The sequence below is a fragment of the Corapipo altera genome, unplaced genomic scaffold, assembly GCF_003945725.1.
Source record: "Corapipo altera isolate COAL_440 unplaced genomic scaffold, ASM394572v1 77b, whole genome shotgun sequence".
Taxonomy (NCBI): Eukaryota; Metazoa; Chordata; class Aves; order Passeriformes; family Pipridae; genus Corapipo; species Corapipo altera.
Window position 1 is genome coordinate 1,131,099 of NW_020884933.1, and position 16,813 is coordinate 1,147,911.

The window sequence follows — 16,813 nt, forward strand, 5'->3', positions numbered from 1 at the left end:
CCCAAGGCTGCCAGAGCTCAGGGAGTGTTTGGACAACACTCCCAGGGACAGGGTGGGATTTTGGGGTGTCCTGTGCAGGGCCAGGAGTTGAACTCAATCCTTTTGGGTCCTTTCCAGCTCAGGATATTCTGTGATTCTTCTCTGGATGTAGATTGGATGTAGAAATATGAATTCCCAGTGTCACCTCCCTAGGAAGGTCTCAGGGCACAGGCAGGAGCAGCTCCCAGCAGTGAGACACTCACCAAAGCTGGCCCAGGACCAGCTCCCAGGTGGCCCAGCACTTCCAACCCTTTCCTGGGAGCAGGCAAACCCAATGGGTTAATAGTACCTGTCAGCAAAAGCTGTTAGAGAGCTGCACACACTGATGTGGCCCCCAGGGACACTCACTCCACTGATTTTCATTGTCCAACAGTCTAAATTGCAACTTTAAGCATCACTGGGAAACAAATAAGGAGGAATTTCACAGTGCTGTCTTAGCAGCCCCCACCGAAAAAGCCATAAATGACACAGGTGAATTGTCCCTGAACAGAAAACTTTGAAAATTCCATTTTATGCATAACTTGCTGGGAAAAAATCATTTATTCACCGTATCGTTCTTGCAAACATTAAATTACTTTCTAAATCCCTCTCAGCCCATTAAGTTTCTTGTGCACCAGAGCTGGTTTTGAACTTCCCATTCTTCTTCTCCCCACTCCTATCAAAGGGATGTAGGAACTGAAACAAAGCTGCCTTTAGGGCAGCAAGCGATTACTTTGTGCCAGAAGGGCATTTCAGAGCATGAATTATGAATGAATAAGCACAAAACAAGTCTCCAGCTATTTCACTTTCAATATGACAATATTTTAAACCAGCACCTGAAGCAGTAATTTCGTGGAATGTCAACTATTCTGCCTGTTTCAGTGGGTGCTAAATCAGATGCCTGTGATATTTTAAATGTCAACGTTTATTTCACTTGCTTACCAAACTGTGGAAAAACGGAGAGAGAGAGACAAAAAAAAAGCTTCTAAGGTGTTTTTCATGTGGAATGCAACTAACTGGGTGTACTGGTTAACACTGGCAGAACCACCCAGGCCCTAAAAGTGCCCCACTCTCAGCTTGTGCCTGAAGCATCCAAGGAGCACAGAAAGGGTTCTGCTGTTCTTGGGATGCTTTAGAGATCAAAACCCATCCTCTTGGTGAGTCAGTCTGAGATAACAACAGCAAGAGCTTTCCAACTGGGAGCTTTACATCCTGAAAGGACAGACCTTGTGTTTAAAATGCACATGTTGGGCTGGTAATAGCAGACTCCTGTAGCTGTGCAGATGCACAGAAACCAACCTATCATTTTCCCTCTGTAATTAATTATAGGATGCAATTGATGCAGATCTAATAAGAATGCTCCCAGCTGCCAGATCCTTGAAACTACTGCAGAGAGAGGGAGTTAAAAAAAAATAGAAAAGATCAAGGGACAGTGAATTTGAAAGAGGTATTTGAAATGCAAGGAAGACAACATCTTCCTCAGAAAGAACTACCTGTGCTCTGAAAAGATGCAGTACACAGGACAGTGTATTTAGATGTCCTCTTAAATAAACTACAATTATGCAAGAAAGAAATGGAAACAGAACAAACAATTTGCTCTGTGAAAAGCTGTGTCTTAACCAAGGGGAATATTACCAAAGCTTAGTGACATCTGGGCAGACATAAAGGGTTTCTTGCAGGAAGGGGGTGGGGAGGGACCATTTCAGTGGAGTCTTCTGAATATTTCATAGAATCACAGAATCAGCTGGGTTGGAAGGGACCTCTGAGATCATCAAGTCCAACCCTGGATCCAACCCCGCTGTGGTTCCCAGCCCATGGCACTGATGCCACATCCAGTCTCAGCTTAAAAACCTCCAGGGATGGAGAATCCACCACTTCCCTGGGCAGCCCATTCCAATGGCTGAGCACCCTCTCTGCAAAGAAATTCTTTCTAATCTCCAACCTAAACCTCCCCTGGCACAACTTGAGACCCAGCCCTCTTGTCTTGCTGATCGTTGCCTGGGAGAAGAGACCAACCTAAACCTCCCCTCCAGGATATTTCTTATCGGGGAGGGGTGGGGGGGGAAACCAACCAACCAACCAACAAAAAAAACCCCAACGAATCAAGCCAAGCACTTAAATTTGTTTTCTAGTCGTTCCAGCCTCAACATGAAGTCAGATGATGGGCTGAGACCGAACTGCAAAGCTGCCCAGATCACCACAGCCATCATCAGCATCCCCACCCCGCCCGCCCTCACCCCCGAGGGCGAGAGCAGACCCACCCCCGGCAGCCCCGGGCACTCCACGAACATTCCCACCCCCAGCACGGCCAACATCGTCAAGGTCTCCGCCTTGTAAGACGTCTCCCGAGGCTGGAAGTCCGGCGGCCCCCTCTCCCTCCCCACCTCCGACGCTCCTTTCGTGCTGCAAACTCGTGCCTGGATGGACCGACCCCGACGTTCTGTCCCCCGGACCCGCGGTGGAGGCACCTTCCTTCGGACAGGGACTGAGGAAGGATTCCTGGGAGAGGAAGAGGGTGGTCGGAGGAAAAAAAAACACAAAAAAACCCTCCTGGAGGGGAAGAACCATCGTGGCAACAAAGAGAGTCAATAAAGCAAACGGGAATATAACACTGTGTATCGCAGCACCTTTTTAAAGGTTTTTAATGGATAATATTTATTCACGAGGAAATGACTGAAAAGGTGAAAAAAAAAACAATGGATTTTGTGAATTATTTTTTTTTTTCTCTGTTCGTTCGTTTGTTTCTTCTTCATGGAGCAAGAACCTTTAAACCGACCAAAATTTCACATTTCTTGTTTGTTTTTTTTTTTTTTCTTTTATAGGAAAAGATTTAGGCAAAAAGAAGCCACCTGTCACAGAGATCTCTCTCCATTCCTCTCTGTGTGTGTGTGTGTGTGAGTGTGTGCAGCAGGAAAACACTGAATTCCAAAGGGCAGAGCACGTTCCCAGGATTGGGAAACACAAGCATGTGTCAGCACACACATGTGCACACACACATGTGCACACACACACAGCCCTCTCTCACCCTGGATGGCATTTCTTTATTTAGACAATTTTGTACCCGCCTTTTAAGTCAATACAGTGCAATTGCAAACAGTGTGTTTGTCTGCTAATTATTGTCTGTGAAAACATATTTGTGGAGAAAAAAACTAAATGACAAAACAAAAAAAACCAACAAAAAAAAAAAAAGGAAAAAAAAAAAAGACAGGCTTTAGTAGAGTTTTAGTCCCACATGGGTATCTGCTTTCTATTTTTGTTATCACTTACTTGTAAGAGTGTGACTAGACTACGGTTCTGTATTTTTAAAAAGGAAAAAAAAAAAAAAGGTAGGATTCTTTTTTAATACTGTGCACACAAATGGCAAAGAATGAAAGCACTGAACTCAACTGCATCAAGCATTCATAAGTCTAACAGAGGTTTCTTGTAATGTATGCCCATGCTTTTTAATTTTTGGGTTCTATGTAGAAATTTCTTTGCTAGCACTGGACGTACAACCCACTGTAAATAGTAGCCAAATAATGTCTGGATTTATACTTGATAATAATTAACCCCAGAGCCAAATATCTTGCATGGACAGAGAGGTATTTGGCTTTTTCACAGTCTTAGGGCTCCAGTTGTCTCAGCAGTGGCTTCTGGGTTGCACTGATTTTGGGGATAGATGAGCAATTTTAGTTCTCCAGGCTCAGCACAGGATCTGATGAGAAGGGGGAGCAGTACTGGAGTGTGGAAAACACCTGAAAACCTGTGCTACAGAGACAGCATTTTCCTTTCACAGCCCTACCCTTAGTTTGGGAAAAGTCTAATCCTGGACTTCTAAACCAGCCAAAAACTGAGGAGCACTGGGTGGTACTGCCAAGTGGTTCATCCTTCTGCCCAAGCTGTGGCCAGTCCTACCCCTGAGATCCTTCTGGGAATGACTTATTGTGAGGAAACACAGGGACCTGAAACACAACCGGTTTTACCCCCCACGTGAGCAACTCTTTTCTCCCATTCCAAGGGGGAGATCCATGGTGTGAGGAGCATCATCACCCACCTTCCCACTCCTTTGATCCCTGTGCTCGTGCCCAAACCTCTTCAGTGACCCCACGAAGGGTGAGGCACCACCCCCCAAACAGTTTGTAGAGAACGAGGAAAGACAACAAGTGTCCTGTTCTGAGCAGGGGTTTCACCAACACCAGGGTTAAAAGAACAACTCAAAGCACATCTGAGGCTGATCCAGCAAAGGGATGACCTTCTTTTTAACATCTGCCCCGACCTGTCCTGGTGTAATATTTACAGCCACATATCCATCTGCATATAAATAACCCCAGACACACACACATGTATAGATAATTCATAGACCTGCAGGCTGACTCACACATAGGAGCTGACAACCTGCTTTGGTAGCACTGCTGCTTTTCTATAGAGTGGACTTGATGGCTGATGCATTAACCCAATGCCCTCCTTAGAATCCTACAACATCCCAGGAATACTAGAATTATGGCTAAGCCTCCAGTAGCTGCATCAGCTTCTACTCATTTATCCCAGTGCTGCAATATGTTCCCCAAAAACTATGTTTAGCCCTGTTTTTAATGATTAAAATGCTCTTGCCTTTTGCTGCTTCCTGTAGGAGGTTGTACTACAGTTAATCTTACCATTATTGAGTTTTTTTCTCAGTGTTTTAATTTAATCTTTGCTTTAATTCCATTAACTGTCATCATCTGCACCCTCACCCTTGTAGATCAGAGGCCTTGCTCTCCACCAACCTCCCACCTTGTATCCTCATTTATGTTGGCACAGAGCGAGGGTGAGATGTGCTGACAGGGCACAGGAATGAAAAAATCACAGAGAATCAGGGATTCAACATGGATTCTTGGTGCTGCCTTCCTTATTCCCGATTTATCATGGATTTGTCACCTCTCTGCACCCATCTCTTTGTAAATAGCAACTGTAGCAGCCCTCAGCCAAAGCACTCCTGGTGCTTTTAATTGCTATCCATCAACAGGCTTTTTTGGGGAAAAAATATATATAAAATTCAACATTTTTAAGAGGAAAAATAAAAAGTAAGGAGGAAAGCCAGCCCTAGGGGTTTCTGGGTGGCTGCTTGGGCTCAGCTTGTCAAGGCAGCCACAGCCTCTGCTCTCTTCCATGGAAGAGGAATTGTTATCCTTGCTCAGAAATCCATGGTTTGCCTCTTCTGCCATGAACTGGGCAGGTGCTGCCCCACACAGCCAGACTCTCAGAGCATAAAACCAGGCAAAATTAAGGGAGTCTGAGCCCAGAGGAACAGGGCTAAAAATATTTTTAATGGAGGCAATAGCTCCCTTTATCCCCAGAATTTTAGTGATGCTTCTGAAAGTGCTTGGAAATGTGCTCTGAAACCCCTCCTGCACTGCCCAAAAACAACCCCATCCTCGTGGGGAGAGCACTGAAAGAGCACAGACAGGGATCCATCACCACCAGTGCTTGGAAGGGTGCAACAGAGCATTCCTGGCAGGAAAACAGGGAAAAAGGAAAAATCTTGGCAGAGCAGAGCCCGGGAATGGCACTGCAGCCACTTCTTCCCTCCATAAAGGGAGGGAAATCAGCCTCCCTAAACCACAGAGATCTTCACAATCTTCAAATAGCAACTTATAAACCATTGCTGAGATAAGGCCAAGCCAATCCCAAAAATTCCTCAGCCAGGACTTTGCCTGGAGGGTGGGGACTGTTCTTTCCAGTGGTCCCAGTGCTGCCCAGTCTGACCAGCATTGCCCTCCCTGTCCCGGGGCCAGGCACATCCATGGATCCCAATCCAAAAACCAGCACCTCCCCCAGCAATCCTGGTCATTCCTGAGGCTTCTCCAGCCGTGGGCTCCCTCTGAGAGGAGAAGCATCCAGGAAAAGAGGCAGGTTCTAGAAAGCAACCCCGTTGGCCAGACTGTCCACCAGGAGCGTGCTGGCAGATCATGTCCAAGCCTTTCCTCCTCCCCTAATTCCTTACTTTTTATAGTTTTGGAAAAGTTTCTTGAGAAAAAAAAAAAGAGAAGATAAAATGGGTTCTTTGTACAAAAAGCAATATCAAAAATACCCAATTTTCTGAGCATTTTGTTTCCTTTCCAACATTTTTTTTGGAGGAAAAAAAAGTATTTTCATGGACTTTCAGCACATTCTGTTCATAGATTTTCTCTCTTCCCACCTGGCATTGGGCTGCAAACAGGAGTCACAGCCAAGTGGCAGAGAATGATGAGAAATACCTTTCACATGTAGGCTTTGACTTCCATCTACTCCATCCAAAATCCACCTTTTGCTTTGATTTTCCTTAAAAATCTTAAGGATGCCCATAAAGAAGAGGCCACAGATAACACATCTTGGCACACAAAAATTCAAGGATTATAAAATTTAATCTCTCCTCTGCTAGCACAGGATCCTTCACTGTGATATATGGCACTGCTCTTTTAGATTTAATTAGATTTAAAATTCTCCAAGGACTTCCTCTACTTCCCTGGGGAGTTTTTCCAGAGTGACAGACCTCAATGCCAAGGATTTTTCTCCAGCTGTTCAGCCATAATTCTCTCCTTATTTTCTCCTCTCTTGCTGCCATTTGTACTCCCTTGCACCATTTAAATGATTCTCCTTTCCACAAGAGGAATATAAAACTTTCTACAGCAAGTTCTTCTCCCAGAGACCACTTTTACCCGTTAAATAATTATCATTGTTAGAAGTTTCAGGGGAAAGATAACCTAAGTAACACACATGGCCTCAGTGTGGAATAAAGTTAATGGATAATTCAAAATACACCCTTCTTTAATTGGCCAGAAAGACTAAATTTAATCAGTGCCACTTGTTTAACCTAAAACTGTTGATAATAAACTGCAACCCAGCATTTATCCTTCTAGTTTAGGCAGCTTACACGAAAATCAGATTAATAACAGCTAAAGAAAGCAAAGTTTCTTCAAATATTTTGCTTCTTTAAGTAAAGAGGTTGCAAACATGTTGTATCTTATGTGCATTATAAAGAAAATTCAGTAAATTACAAATCATGTTTCATTCCTGTGCTGAAACATCCCTTGGATCCTGTCATGTTTTTCCATGTTGGACTAATGCAGAGTTACAAAGGGCTCATGGATGGCTGTGAATATCAGCAGCTTTGAACTGAAAACTTCATTCTGCTTTTGAATTTAGGTGAATTTTCCACATAATTTGCCCATCTAGTCTATCTTGATTGATTTTCTTTTCAATCACTTCTTTTTCTCCAACACTTTAAGCCAACTGCAGTAGATATGTGGCTTTAAAGCCACTAAAGATTTTTAGTCTTCACACTTGCCATAAACTCTTTAAGAATTTTATCCTGTAAGAGCAAAGGGAAGGCAGGGAGCACAAGGATCAGAGCCAGGAGACTGAGCATTGGGAATTCTGCTCCTGGTTGTCCTGATGAACCACTGAGAGACCCCGAAGAAGTCATTTCACCTCTCTGCCAATTATCCAACCCGTAGGGAAACCAACCCCTCCTCTTGCAATAAGTGAAGCCCAATTCATGACACCCCAAAAAATGCCCCAGGGAATTCTGCAGCCACAGGGAATTCTGCAGCCACAGGGAATTCTGCAGCCAGTGCCCCAGAACTGCTGCTGGTGTTGGGGAAGCAAAACCTGTGCCGGGAAGGCTTCGGGTGGAACGGGAGACAGACCAGGTGACAAAGAGCTCGTGAAAAACCCCTTCCTGTGTTCTCAGTCAGGTCTGTTCCTTTGTGTGTATCCGTGTGCACGTGTTCCTTTCCCTTTTGGGTTCAATTAGTGCTAGTCCAGGACTCTCAGCTGGCTGGGGGGGAAGGCACCACCCACACTGAGGGCTCCTCTCCCTTCTGGTGCCACTCCAACCAGGAGCTCCCACCCTGGGCCAGTGGAGCATCCTCCACACTGGTGTGATGGTCTCTTTTTGATAAACCAGTCTGGCATTCCAGTGGTGTTTTCTTTAGGAGTTTTATGTTCTGAGAAGCTCTCAACCTTTATTATTTTCTATTTTCATACTCTGAGTGGGCTTTGCTTACAGAGGACAGATCCGAACTGTACTGTACACAGCTGCAGGTAGCTTCATTTGAGAACAACTTTCTAGAAGAAACCAAGTTTCCTGTTGTCTTCTTTTGGAATTGTAGTGCATATGTTGAAACTTGTATATCATTTACAGTATTGAGTCTTGTGCCACTGCTGTACCTGATGTATCCAATCCGGATTAAACAGAGTATGTGCCACAAATACCAACATGATGCTGGAGATTTCTTCTGAAAAACAAATACAAACCAAATCCTGGGAGGTTCTTTCGGAGAACTTTGGGTGTTTAACTGAGTCAAGTTGCATTTAAACACTAATAGCTCTTATTTAATGAAAACACTGAGCTGTCACAGGAGAGCAATAATGCAGACACTGAAGTGAAACCTCTCCTTTTGGACGTTTAGGGTTGCCAAAAAATTCGTCTTGGAGACAAAATCATCAAACTCTGCAAACAAAATCGAGGTGAAACCCCTCCCTGGGGTAATTTGTGATGCAAAGGGAGTAAGGCAGGAAAAAAGTAGAGAAAGAAAAATACTTCTAACAAGATCTATTAATAATTAATAAGAGCATGTATTATGCCTTTCTTTTCAAAGGTAACCTCAGCTGTTTAGGCCAGTCTTGCATTCTGTGTTGCAGATGTGGTCAAAACAAGCTGATCCTAAAACAAGGAGAGCTGCCAGAAAAAAAGCACTTGGAAGCATCATTTAAAATCTACAAAATTATTTAAGCAGAAATTAAAAACTCTCATTAAGTGACTCCTAACAGCTTACACACACTTTCCTCTCCTGTAGTAAAGGCTGAGTCCCACTAGGAGCCCTCAGTGCCCCAGTGAGATGCTCTCACACCAGCCCAGAACAGCCCAAGAGCCCATCCTGGGCTACATTCCCACACCAGTCCTGAGCTAAATCAGTGTTAGAATCCTCCTGCACGCTGAAAAACGAGTCTGGATCACACAGGTTAAGGTTTAGACCCACTACTCCACAAAAAAAGGTCAGAAAGACCAGGGACAGCACAGGATTTGCACATTGTAGGGGTGACAGAAACACTCAGGTTTGTGTGAGCTGAGGGAAAACTGTGTTTCTAAAAATAAGAGTGGCTGAAGGTGAGCAACCCAACACCCCTGGAGACCCCCAGAGCACCAAATTAAAGCAGCAAGTCTCCTGGGAAGGGCAGTTCATAGGTAGGATGCACTGCTAAGAAAATTCCAGCCTAAAGTCTGCACAAGGAAAACAACCAAAAGCAGACTGTAGGTGCTCTGGGGAACATTGGAACACTGAGAAATCAAGGGAAGTTGCTGAAAAAAATGTCTAATGATCCCAAATATACTAAAAGCTAAAAGATGAAGTTTCAAAATCAGTGCAGAGTCAGCCCAGGGTCAGCACCTTAAGCCAGCCAGCATTCCCATCTTTTCCTGCTTCAGGACAGCTCCATACAAGGCACTGCAAGCCAAACAGGAAACATCAATTAGTTTTAGTACTAATAGGTAATTTCAGTTCTAATTAAAGCTTTCCTGTAAGTGTGGCAAGTTTGATATTGTTGCACCCAGAGGGACAGAACAATTACGATTGCTGCATGTTCTCTCCATAATTAAACCATCCTTGGGCTGCACACCTTGCTTTAGAATGTTATTTATACAGTGGTAATTAACTGGAATTAAATTAGCAATACAGGCATTGAGATGCATGTTCACTCCCTCACTTAACCAGGATATAATCAGTGCCTGGTGTTTACCCAGAGAATTATGGAACGTGGAATGATCACCAACTATAAACAGGCTATGGAGTTACAGGGAATTCCTCTTCACCCAAAATCACAGGGAAGACAAGTCAAGCAAGAGGGTGGGGAGGCCCTGGCACAGGTTGCCCAGAGAAGCTGTGGCTGCCCCTGGATCCCTGGAAGTGTCCAAGGCCAGGTCAGAGCAACCTGGGCTAGTGGAAGGTGTCCCTGCCCACAGCAGGGGTTGGAATAAGATGAGCTTTAAGGTCCCTTCCAACCCAAACCATTCTGGGACTCCATGAAACACAACTGGGATTAGTTTGTGTTTTCTCCTTAGTGACATTTCTTAAATGTACATGGCTGCCTTTGATCATCCTTTGTTTACTTTGGATTGTAAAGATTCCAACAGAGCATCCAACTGCCTTTCTTTTCCTTTTATTACCAACTTGCAACACCGTCACTGAACTCGTGTAAAACATTTATCAAAACGCAGCTGCTTACAAAAAGACAACATTTTTCTTCAATCCCCAACAATGTCTGTCTGTCAATGTCCTTCAGACCAGCACAGTTTTCATGGATCATGTCCACTGCTGGTCCCAATCAGCAGGATCAGGGCATCAATCCCCACTTTTCAGGAGCTCCTGCAGATACACAGAGTTGACGTGGTAGGCCCTCATCCAGCTGAACTGCCTGTAACTCTCCCTGTAGTGAGACACTGCTGCATAGTAGCTCTGCCAAGCTTCATTATAACATTTCCAATAGTCCTCATAACTCCAGTCCTCAGATGGAGCATCATCCCAGGAGCTGCAGGTCCAGTCCTCTTCAGTTTTCCTCGGGGAAGAACTCGAGAATTGATGGTTGTGGCTCTTCTTTTGTTTAGCATTTTGTTTCAGAACTTTCTTTTTCACTTCCTTTTGCTTTGGGACCTGGGATGGCTCCTGAGGTTTCTCTGGTGTAGGACAGAAGCCTGAACGACCCTGATGCCTTTTGGGGACAGCATTTCTCTCCTGTGTGTCTGAAAATCCTTCAAAGCATGAGTTGTTCTCCCTACTGTTAGAGGAAGCCCTGGAAAATGCTTCAAGGCATGAGTTGTTCTCCCTGCCATTAGAGGAAGCCCTGGAAAATGCTTCAAAGCCTGAATTATCCTCCCTACTACTAAAGGAATCCCTGGAAGTGTCTGAACCATCACTGTCACCAGAAATGTCACGGTTTGCTGCTGTCTCTGTGTGATGTCCCATCTCTTCCCACTCCACATCCCCATTCCTGGGGAGCTCACGTTGCTCTCCTGGGCCTGAATAGCTCCTTAAAATTTCCACCTGTCTCTCAGACCCTTCTTTCATGAAATACTCATAGTCCTCAACAAAATCTGAGAAGCTCCAGGGATTGTTGAGATGGTTTTTGAAGGAAGACAAGCATGGAATTTTGGGAAGGTTTTTTTTTAAGGCCTCCTCATCAGGAGCCTGAGTGTTGTGATGTCCATCTGTCCTGGAGACAGTTTTCACTTGATTCCTCTGTTCTGTGTGACAACTGGAAGTTCGGGGAGTTCTACTGGTTTTATTTGCAGGCTTTGTGCACTTTTTTATCTGCTTTTGTTTCTGAGACTTTTTTGGCCTTTCTGCAGCAGAATTATCCCTTGGAAGATTGGAGAGAGGCTGAGGTGCCTCTGGAAAACCATTCTGGACAGGCTGCAGCACTGGTTCCTCTGGTTTAAGACACACAGTGTCACAATTCACCAAAGGTCCTGGAAGCACAGCAGGTTTAACTTCCACCTCCCCATCTTCAAACTGATCCATCATTCCAGGAGGTATTGGCTCTGCACAGAAGGGAAACAAGCAGGCAATTAATTTTAAGTCCATCCTTCCCCCTAGAACTCAAATGAGTACCCAAACAAAGCTCTGCAAAATTGCATGGTAAAATATTAAATTATGGCTACAAACCAACTCCTTCAATTCTTGGAAGAGCTCAAGGAGCCAGAACATTTCCTTCATGGAAGGCATCATGAGGCTGATGAGGACAAACAGCACTGCATTCCTTGTCATCTATTTTTCACTTATTTTGAACTTAGACAAGAAGGCAAATCCTCCCTTTCAGCAGAACAGCTTCTGGCAAAGCAAGGCAAGCAAATCTGCTGTTTTAATTACTCCTTCCTTGCACTGCTGTATCTTCACACTTGAGCAAGGTTTAATACCAGATTTCTGGAAATCCAGGTGGTTATGTGTTTGCTTAAGCACAGCTGGATGCAGAGTTGCTCTCCCTGAGCACTCAGTCCATTTTTACTGCTCCACACAACTGCAGCAGCTCCACAAGGAGTCATCAGCAGAGAGTATGACAAACCTGGCCTAAAAGTAATGCAGCTCCAGCAGAGAAGCCACATCTCAGCTCCCTGGGGACTTGTCTGAAGCTCTGAATAGCACAAAACAACCAAATCCCAGCTGCATCCCAAGCCCAGAGCACACCTGGCAGAGGAAGGAGCTGCAGATTACACTTCTGAGCGATTTTCATCATCGTGTTCTCCTCCTCCCCACGGCAGCAGTAGGTCACAGACAAACCCAGAGTGCCTGTGACACACAAAAGAATTCATTAATCACCAAGCAGAGCAAGGAAAGCAAGGGAAAGCTCCACAAATCCAGGGATTTGGCTCTCACCAAAGCGCCCAGCCCTGCCAATCCGATGCATGTAGGTCTCCCAGTCCACAGGGACATCCAGGTTGACAACCAGGTTCACCTTCTCAGCATCAATTCCACGGGATGTCTGGAAAAAATGGCAAGGAGAGAAGGAGGGTGAGAAGTGAATGTGCTGAACAGAGCTTTAAATAAACACAGGATCACAGGGTGAGGCTGGAAGGGACCACAGTGGAACCACCTGGTCCAACCTCCCTGGAGTTACTCCCACCAACTCAGATGAGAACTTTGAATTGTTCTAACACACCATGAAGCACCTACAATTTTCCAACCATTTTACAGCATTCCAGGTAAAACAGGCATGTTGCTTTGGGACATGAAAACTAGGAATCATTTTTCTTCTCCCTTCCACCTATCAAACACAAGCCAGGATTATTTTCCACCCCCCATCATCAAAAAGTCCAACCTGACAACACAGAGACATCTTCTCATGGCAGCACCTCAAACCATCAACCAAAGAAGAAAAATTCCTCAACAATGAGAAGCTGAGAGTGTCCCAAACACAACCACTGCTCTGATCAGCTGTTTGCAATGTCACTGTGGTACTAGAGAAATAAATTATTCCTTCCCACAGCTCCCATGCAAAGGAAACAATTCTAAAGTCCCTTGAACTTTAAAGCATCAGATAAATTAATTTATGAACCAAATCACAGACTGTTTTTTGTTGGATGAGATCCTAAAGATCATCTCATCCCAACCAGATGAGGAATAGGAGGCAATTTTTAAGTTCCCAGTGAAAATAAGTCACACAGTCTCACTGTGCTTGATCAGCACATTTATGTTCAATTCCAAGTCAAATCTAATTCTCTGAATAACTTTATGTGCAATACTCCTGCATGCTGCACCATTTGCACAGCAGGCAGTAAATCTGAAATAAAACCTGTCCAAAGCTTGTTCAAAAGCAGTAAAAACTCACCAAGTCTGTGGAGATCAGCACTCGACAGTGGAATTGCTTTAATTTGGCCATAGCATCGAGTCGTTGGTTTTGATTCATGTTGCCTGGAAAGATAAAAATTAGAAATAAAGTACATTCTTGCAGCTTTATGCCCCTCAAAAATCAAAAAAACACTGGTTTGTAAAACTTGTGGATGAGATCAAAAACAAGGTTAAGGAAAAACCTCTTCAAATATCAGTTTTAAATGAGTAAACAAGAAACAAAGAAAACTTGAAAAATAAGGTAATTCATTACAAAAATAATTCTATTGATTTTCAATAGGAGCCAATTATGCAGATGCTTAACCCACTTAAACAGCACTGATTTTAGATGGATTTTAAACACCTAAGCCATGGAAGCTGAAGTAAAAATTCAAGGTTTCTAATAAGCAGCAGCTGCCAGCTTTCAGCTTTTATAGAGAACTGAAATAAAGATTTAAATTCAACACCTGCATCCCAAAGAATCCCAGGTTCAACCTGCAAATGTGAGTCCTTTCTCTTTGCAAACAAGCAAACACATTCATAAAAATGACTCTCCAACAAATGTGAAAACAGGAAAGTTAAATATTAATTGATTTTTACACTGATTAAGTCTCAAGAGGCTTAGGAAGATTCAAATGCTATTCTCAGTTATTTAATCAGAAGCAGTGCAAACCAAGATTTAAAATTAATTTTGCTATTTTAGGTTATATTTATGCACAATTTCAATAGAATAGAACAAAATAAGTTCATTAGAAGTTGTGAATGGACTCACCTGAAATGCACTCAGCAGGGAAGCCTCTGGATGTCAGGATTTCAGCCAGATGTTGAGCCCTGATGGAACACAGACAAGGAAAACTGGGAATAAAACTGCATTCCTCAGGCTGTATTTCAGATCTGAAATTTGCAGAGTGCTCTGAGACCTTACAGGTCTCATAAACTTCTCCATATCCATAAATTTATCCATAAATTTATCCCTGACCGGACATTACAACCACTGCTTTTTACAGATTTTATTTCAAATTTATCACCTGCTGTGCAAATTTGAGAAGACTAAGGCTTGATTGAATGGAATCTTGCTGAACAATTCCTGCAGGTGCTGGGTTTTTTCCTCAAATGTTTTGTGTGGAAGTGGATGGGAATTCACAATTTTGTAGTACTGCTTCAGCCCTGAGGAAAGAAACCAAAAGAACAGATCAAGGGTTGCCAGAAAAACATGTACAGTGCTATGTCAACTGTGTCACTGCAGGCAAAGGAAAAAATTCCAATTCAAACACACACATGTGGCCAAATAAGAACCTCCAGGAGAGAGGTTTTTCTTAAAAAGCTGAAATATTTTTTTGAATGGATAAAAAAACCCCACAGAGATATATTTGTCACTGATGCTTTAAATACACAGAATCACAGGATGGTTTGGGTGGGAAAGGACTTTAATGACCATCTCATTCCATGGTCTAGTGGACACCTTCTACTAGAAGGTTCACTGGGAATCAATATTTTATATACACAACTCAGGTGTGGAGTGAAATTATGAAAAATCATGATTTTTAAAGGTACATATTTTGGTTTTAGTATATTCCTCCTAATCTGTTGGCAACAATATCACTATAATGGGATGTTTACTCACCAAGGAGGCTTGGATCAGTGGGGTTCAGCCTCACAAAGGTTGGCTCCCTCATGTACCTGGTCAGAGCACGAGCCAAGGACTCGGGGTAAGTTGCTGACACAGCCAACATCTGCTTATTGGCTGGGAGTGAGGAGTAAATCCAGCTGGGAGACATAAAAGTGGGAATGATTAACAAAAATGCATCTAATCTACTGAGAAATGCACGAGATGAGTGGGTTTTCCTACTTGATTTGCTCCTGGAAGCTGCCTTCCTCCAGAAGCTTGTCTGCCTCATCCAGGATGAAGAGCCTGATACTGGCTGTGTTCAGGTAGTCCAGCTCTATGAGCTGTTTGATTCGACCTGCACAGGAGGAAAAGAGGAAAAAGAACTTCAGAAATTATGAACTGAAAGGTTCTAATGATGAGCTTTTAATGGGTTTTTTTACTTATTTTAGTAAGACTTAAAAAAGGGCGTATTTGGGATAATCACAGAGACATAAAATAAAATGGTTTGGGATGGGAAGGACCTTAAAGATCACCCAGTTCCAACCCCTGCCATGGGAAGGGACACCTTCCACTAGCCCAAGTTGCTCCAAGCCTTGTCCAACCTGGCCTTGGACACTCCCAGGGATGGAGCAGCCACAGCTTCTCTGGGCAACCTGTGCCAGGGCCTCCTCACCCTCACAGGGAAGGATTTCTTCCTAACATCCAACCTAAATTTCCAGTCCTTCAGTTTGAACCCACTAGTCCTTGCCCTGTCACTGCAGTTCCTGGTGCAGGGTCCCCTCTCCAGTTTCCTTGGAGCCCCTTCAGACCCTGGAAGGTGCTGGGAGGTCTCCACACCACCTTCTCTTCTCCGGGCTGCAACTTTCAGCCTGCCAAACCTCTTATTAAAAATAACTTCTCACTGAAAGGAGCTGGTCTCAATGCCTCTGGCACAGCCTTTTGAGGCTGTGCACTATTAATAACAACAAAAAAAATAAAACCCTCACCCAGGTATCAAGAGCTCCAGTTGTGTCCTGTGAAGGACCACACAGGACCTGAATCACAAAAAAGCTCATCCCTACCTGGGGAGCCAACAGCGATGTGGCACTTCTTCAGCCTGCTCTTGTCCTGGTTCAGCGGGGTCCCCCCGATGAACACGTGGCATTCCAAGCCTTCCATTTTTATCGCGATAGTCGTGATGACGGCGTGGATCTGCACCGCGATCTCCCTGGTGGGCGCCAGGACCAAGATCTGCGAGGGGCGAGGATTAAACGTGAGAGCCGCAGAGTGGCTCTGACAACAAACACCCGATTTAAACCGCTGTGCCTCAAAGGCTTCAACGCCCTTTTTCTCCCCAAAAAGAGGGACTTTCTGTTGCAAAGCGAACCGGGGGCTCACCTGCGTGGCGGGGCTCTCCAGCAGCACCGCGTCCAGGGCGATGGTGGCGAACACGCATGTTTTGCCGGTGCCAGACTTGGCCTGAACGATGAGATCTGCAAAGAGACCCCACAGAGGTCATGGGAGGCCCCCGGGGTGCCTCTGAGTGCCCCTCAGCCCCGCGCCCGCCCGCCCGCTCACCCAGCCCGCAGCGCCCCAGCGGGATGGCCTTCAGCTGCACCGGCGACGGCCGGAGGAAGCCGGCCGCCTCCAGCCCCGCCAGCACCGGCGGGGACAGCAGGAGAGACCCGAAATCGGAGGGGCCGCCGGGCACCAGCACATCCCGGGTGCGGAACCGGCCCTGAGGCGGCGGCAGCGGCAGCGGCTCCGTGGGCGCCGCCATCTTGGGGGGGGGAAACGGCGGAGGGGGAAATATCGCGAGATGTGTCTAAATCCCGCGCTTCATCCCGATACCCCGCCCAGCGCCGCCAGGGGGCGCCGCGCGGCGCGC

At 44.9% G+C, this 16,813-nt stretch overlaps 2 protein-coding genes across 8 annotated transcripts in view; one reads left to right on the forward strand and one right to left on the reverse strand.

Moving 5' to 3' along the window:
• Nucleotides 1-8,229, forward strand: part of KCND3 (potassium voltage-gated channel subfamily D member 3) — a 139,495-nt gene extending 131,266 nt beyond the window's left edge. For all 5 annotated transcript variants that reach the window (XM_027659693.1, XM_027659691.1, XM_027659696.1 and 2 more), the window contains one exon: nucleotides 2,151-8,229. In XM_027659693.1, coding sequence (XP_027515494.1) covers nucleotides 2,151-2,355 — 205 coding nt within the window. In that variant the 3' untranslated portion in view covers nucleotides 2,356-8,229. The remainder of the gene's footprint in view (nucleotides 1-2,150) is intronic.
• A 1,913-nt stretch (nucleotides 8,230-10,142) lies between these two features.
• Nucleotides 10,143-16,724, reverse strand: DDX20 (DEAD-box helicase 20). 3 transcript variants are annotated; one of them, XM_027659832.1, is made up of 12 exons: nucleotides 16,504-16,724; nucleotides 16,324-16,418; nucleotides 16,008-16,176; nucleotides 15,187-15,301; nucleotides 14,962-15,104; nucleotides 14,366-14,504; nucleotides 14,110-14,168; nucleotides 13,339-13,421; nucleotides 12,387-12,492; nucleotides 12,198-12,299; nucleotides 10,881-11,554; nucleotides 10,143-10,829 (listed from the first exon to the last, which is right to left on the reverse strand). In XM_027659832.1, exons 1-12 carry the CDS (start codon nucleotides 16,703-16,705, stop codon nucleotides 10,359-10,361), a joined length of 2,358 nt encoding a protein of 785 aa, XP_027515633.1. In that variant the 5' UTR covers nucleotides 16,706-16,724; the 3' UTR covers nucleotides 10,143-10,358. The 3 variants fall into 3 exon arrangements, with proteins under 3 accessions (XP_027515633.1, XP_027515634.1, XP_027515632.1); XM_027659833.1 differs by having other exon boundaries at nucleotides 10,143-10,788; nucleotides 10,840-11,554; XM_027659831.1 differs by having other exon boundaries at nucleotides 10,143-11,554; nucleotides 16,504-16,723.
• Between the last annotated feature and the right edge of the window lie 89 nt (nucleotides 16,725-16,813).

What these genes read in the sequence shown, in the direction of transcription:
- DDX20 (XM_027659831.1), bottom strand. Translation starts at nt 16,705, where the DNA reads ATGGCGGCGCCCACGGAGCCGCTGCCGCTGCCGCCGCCTCAGGGCCGG. An exon ending in TGGAGAGCCCCGCCACGCAG is followed by an intron (nt 16,177 to 16,323) that starts GTGAGCCCCCGG and finishes CGCCCCTCGCAG; the next exon opens with ATCTTGGTCCTGGCGCCCAC. An exon ending in TGCTGATCTCCACAGACTTG is followed by an intron (nt 12,493 to 13,338) that starts GTGAGTTTTTAC and finishes CATTTTTTCCAG; the next exon opens with ACATCCCGTGGAATTGATGC.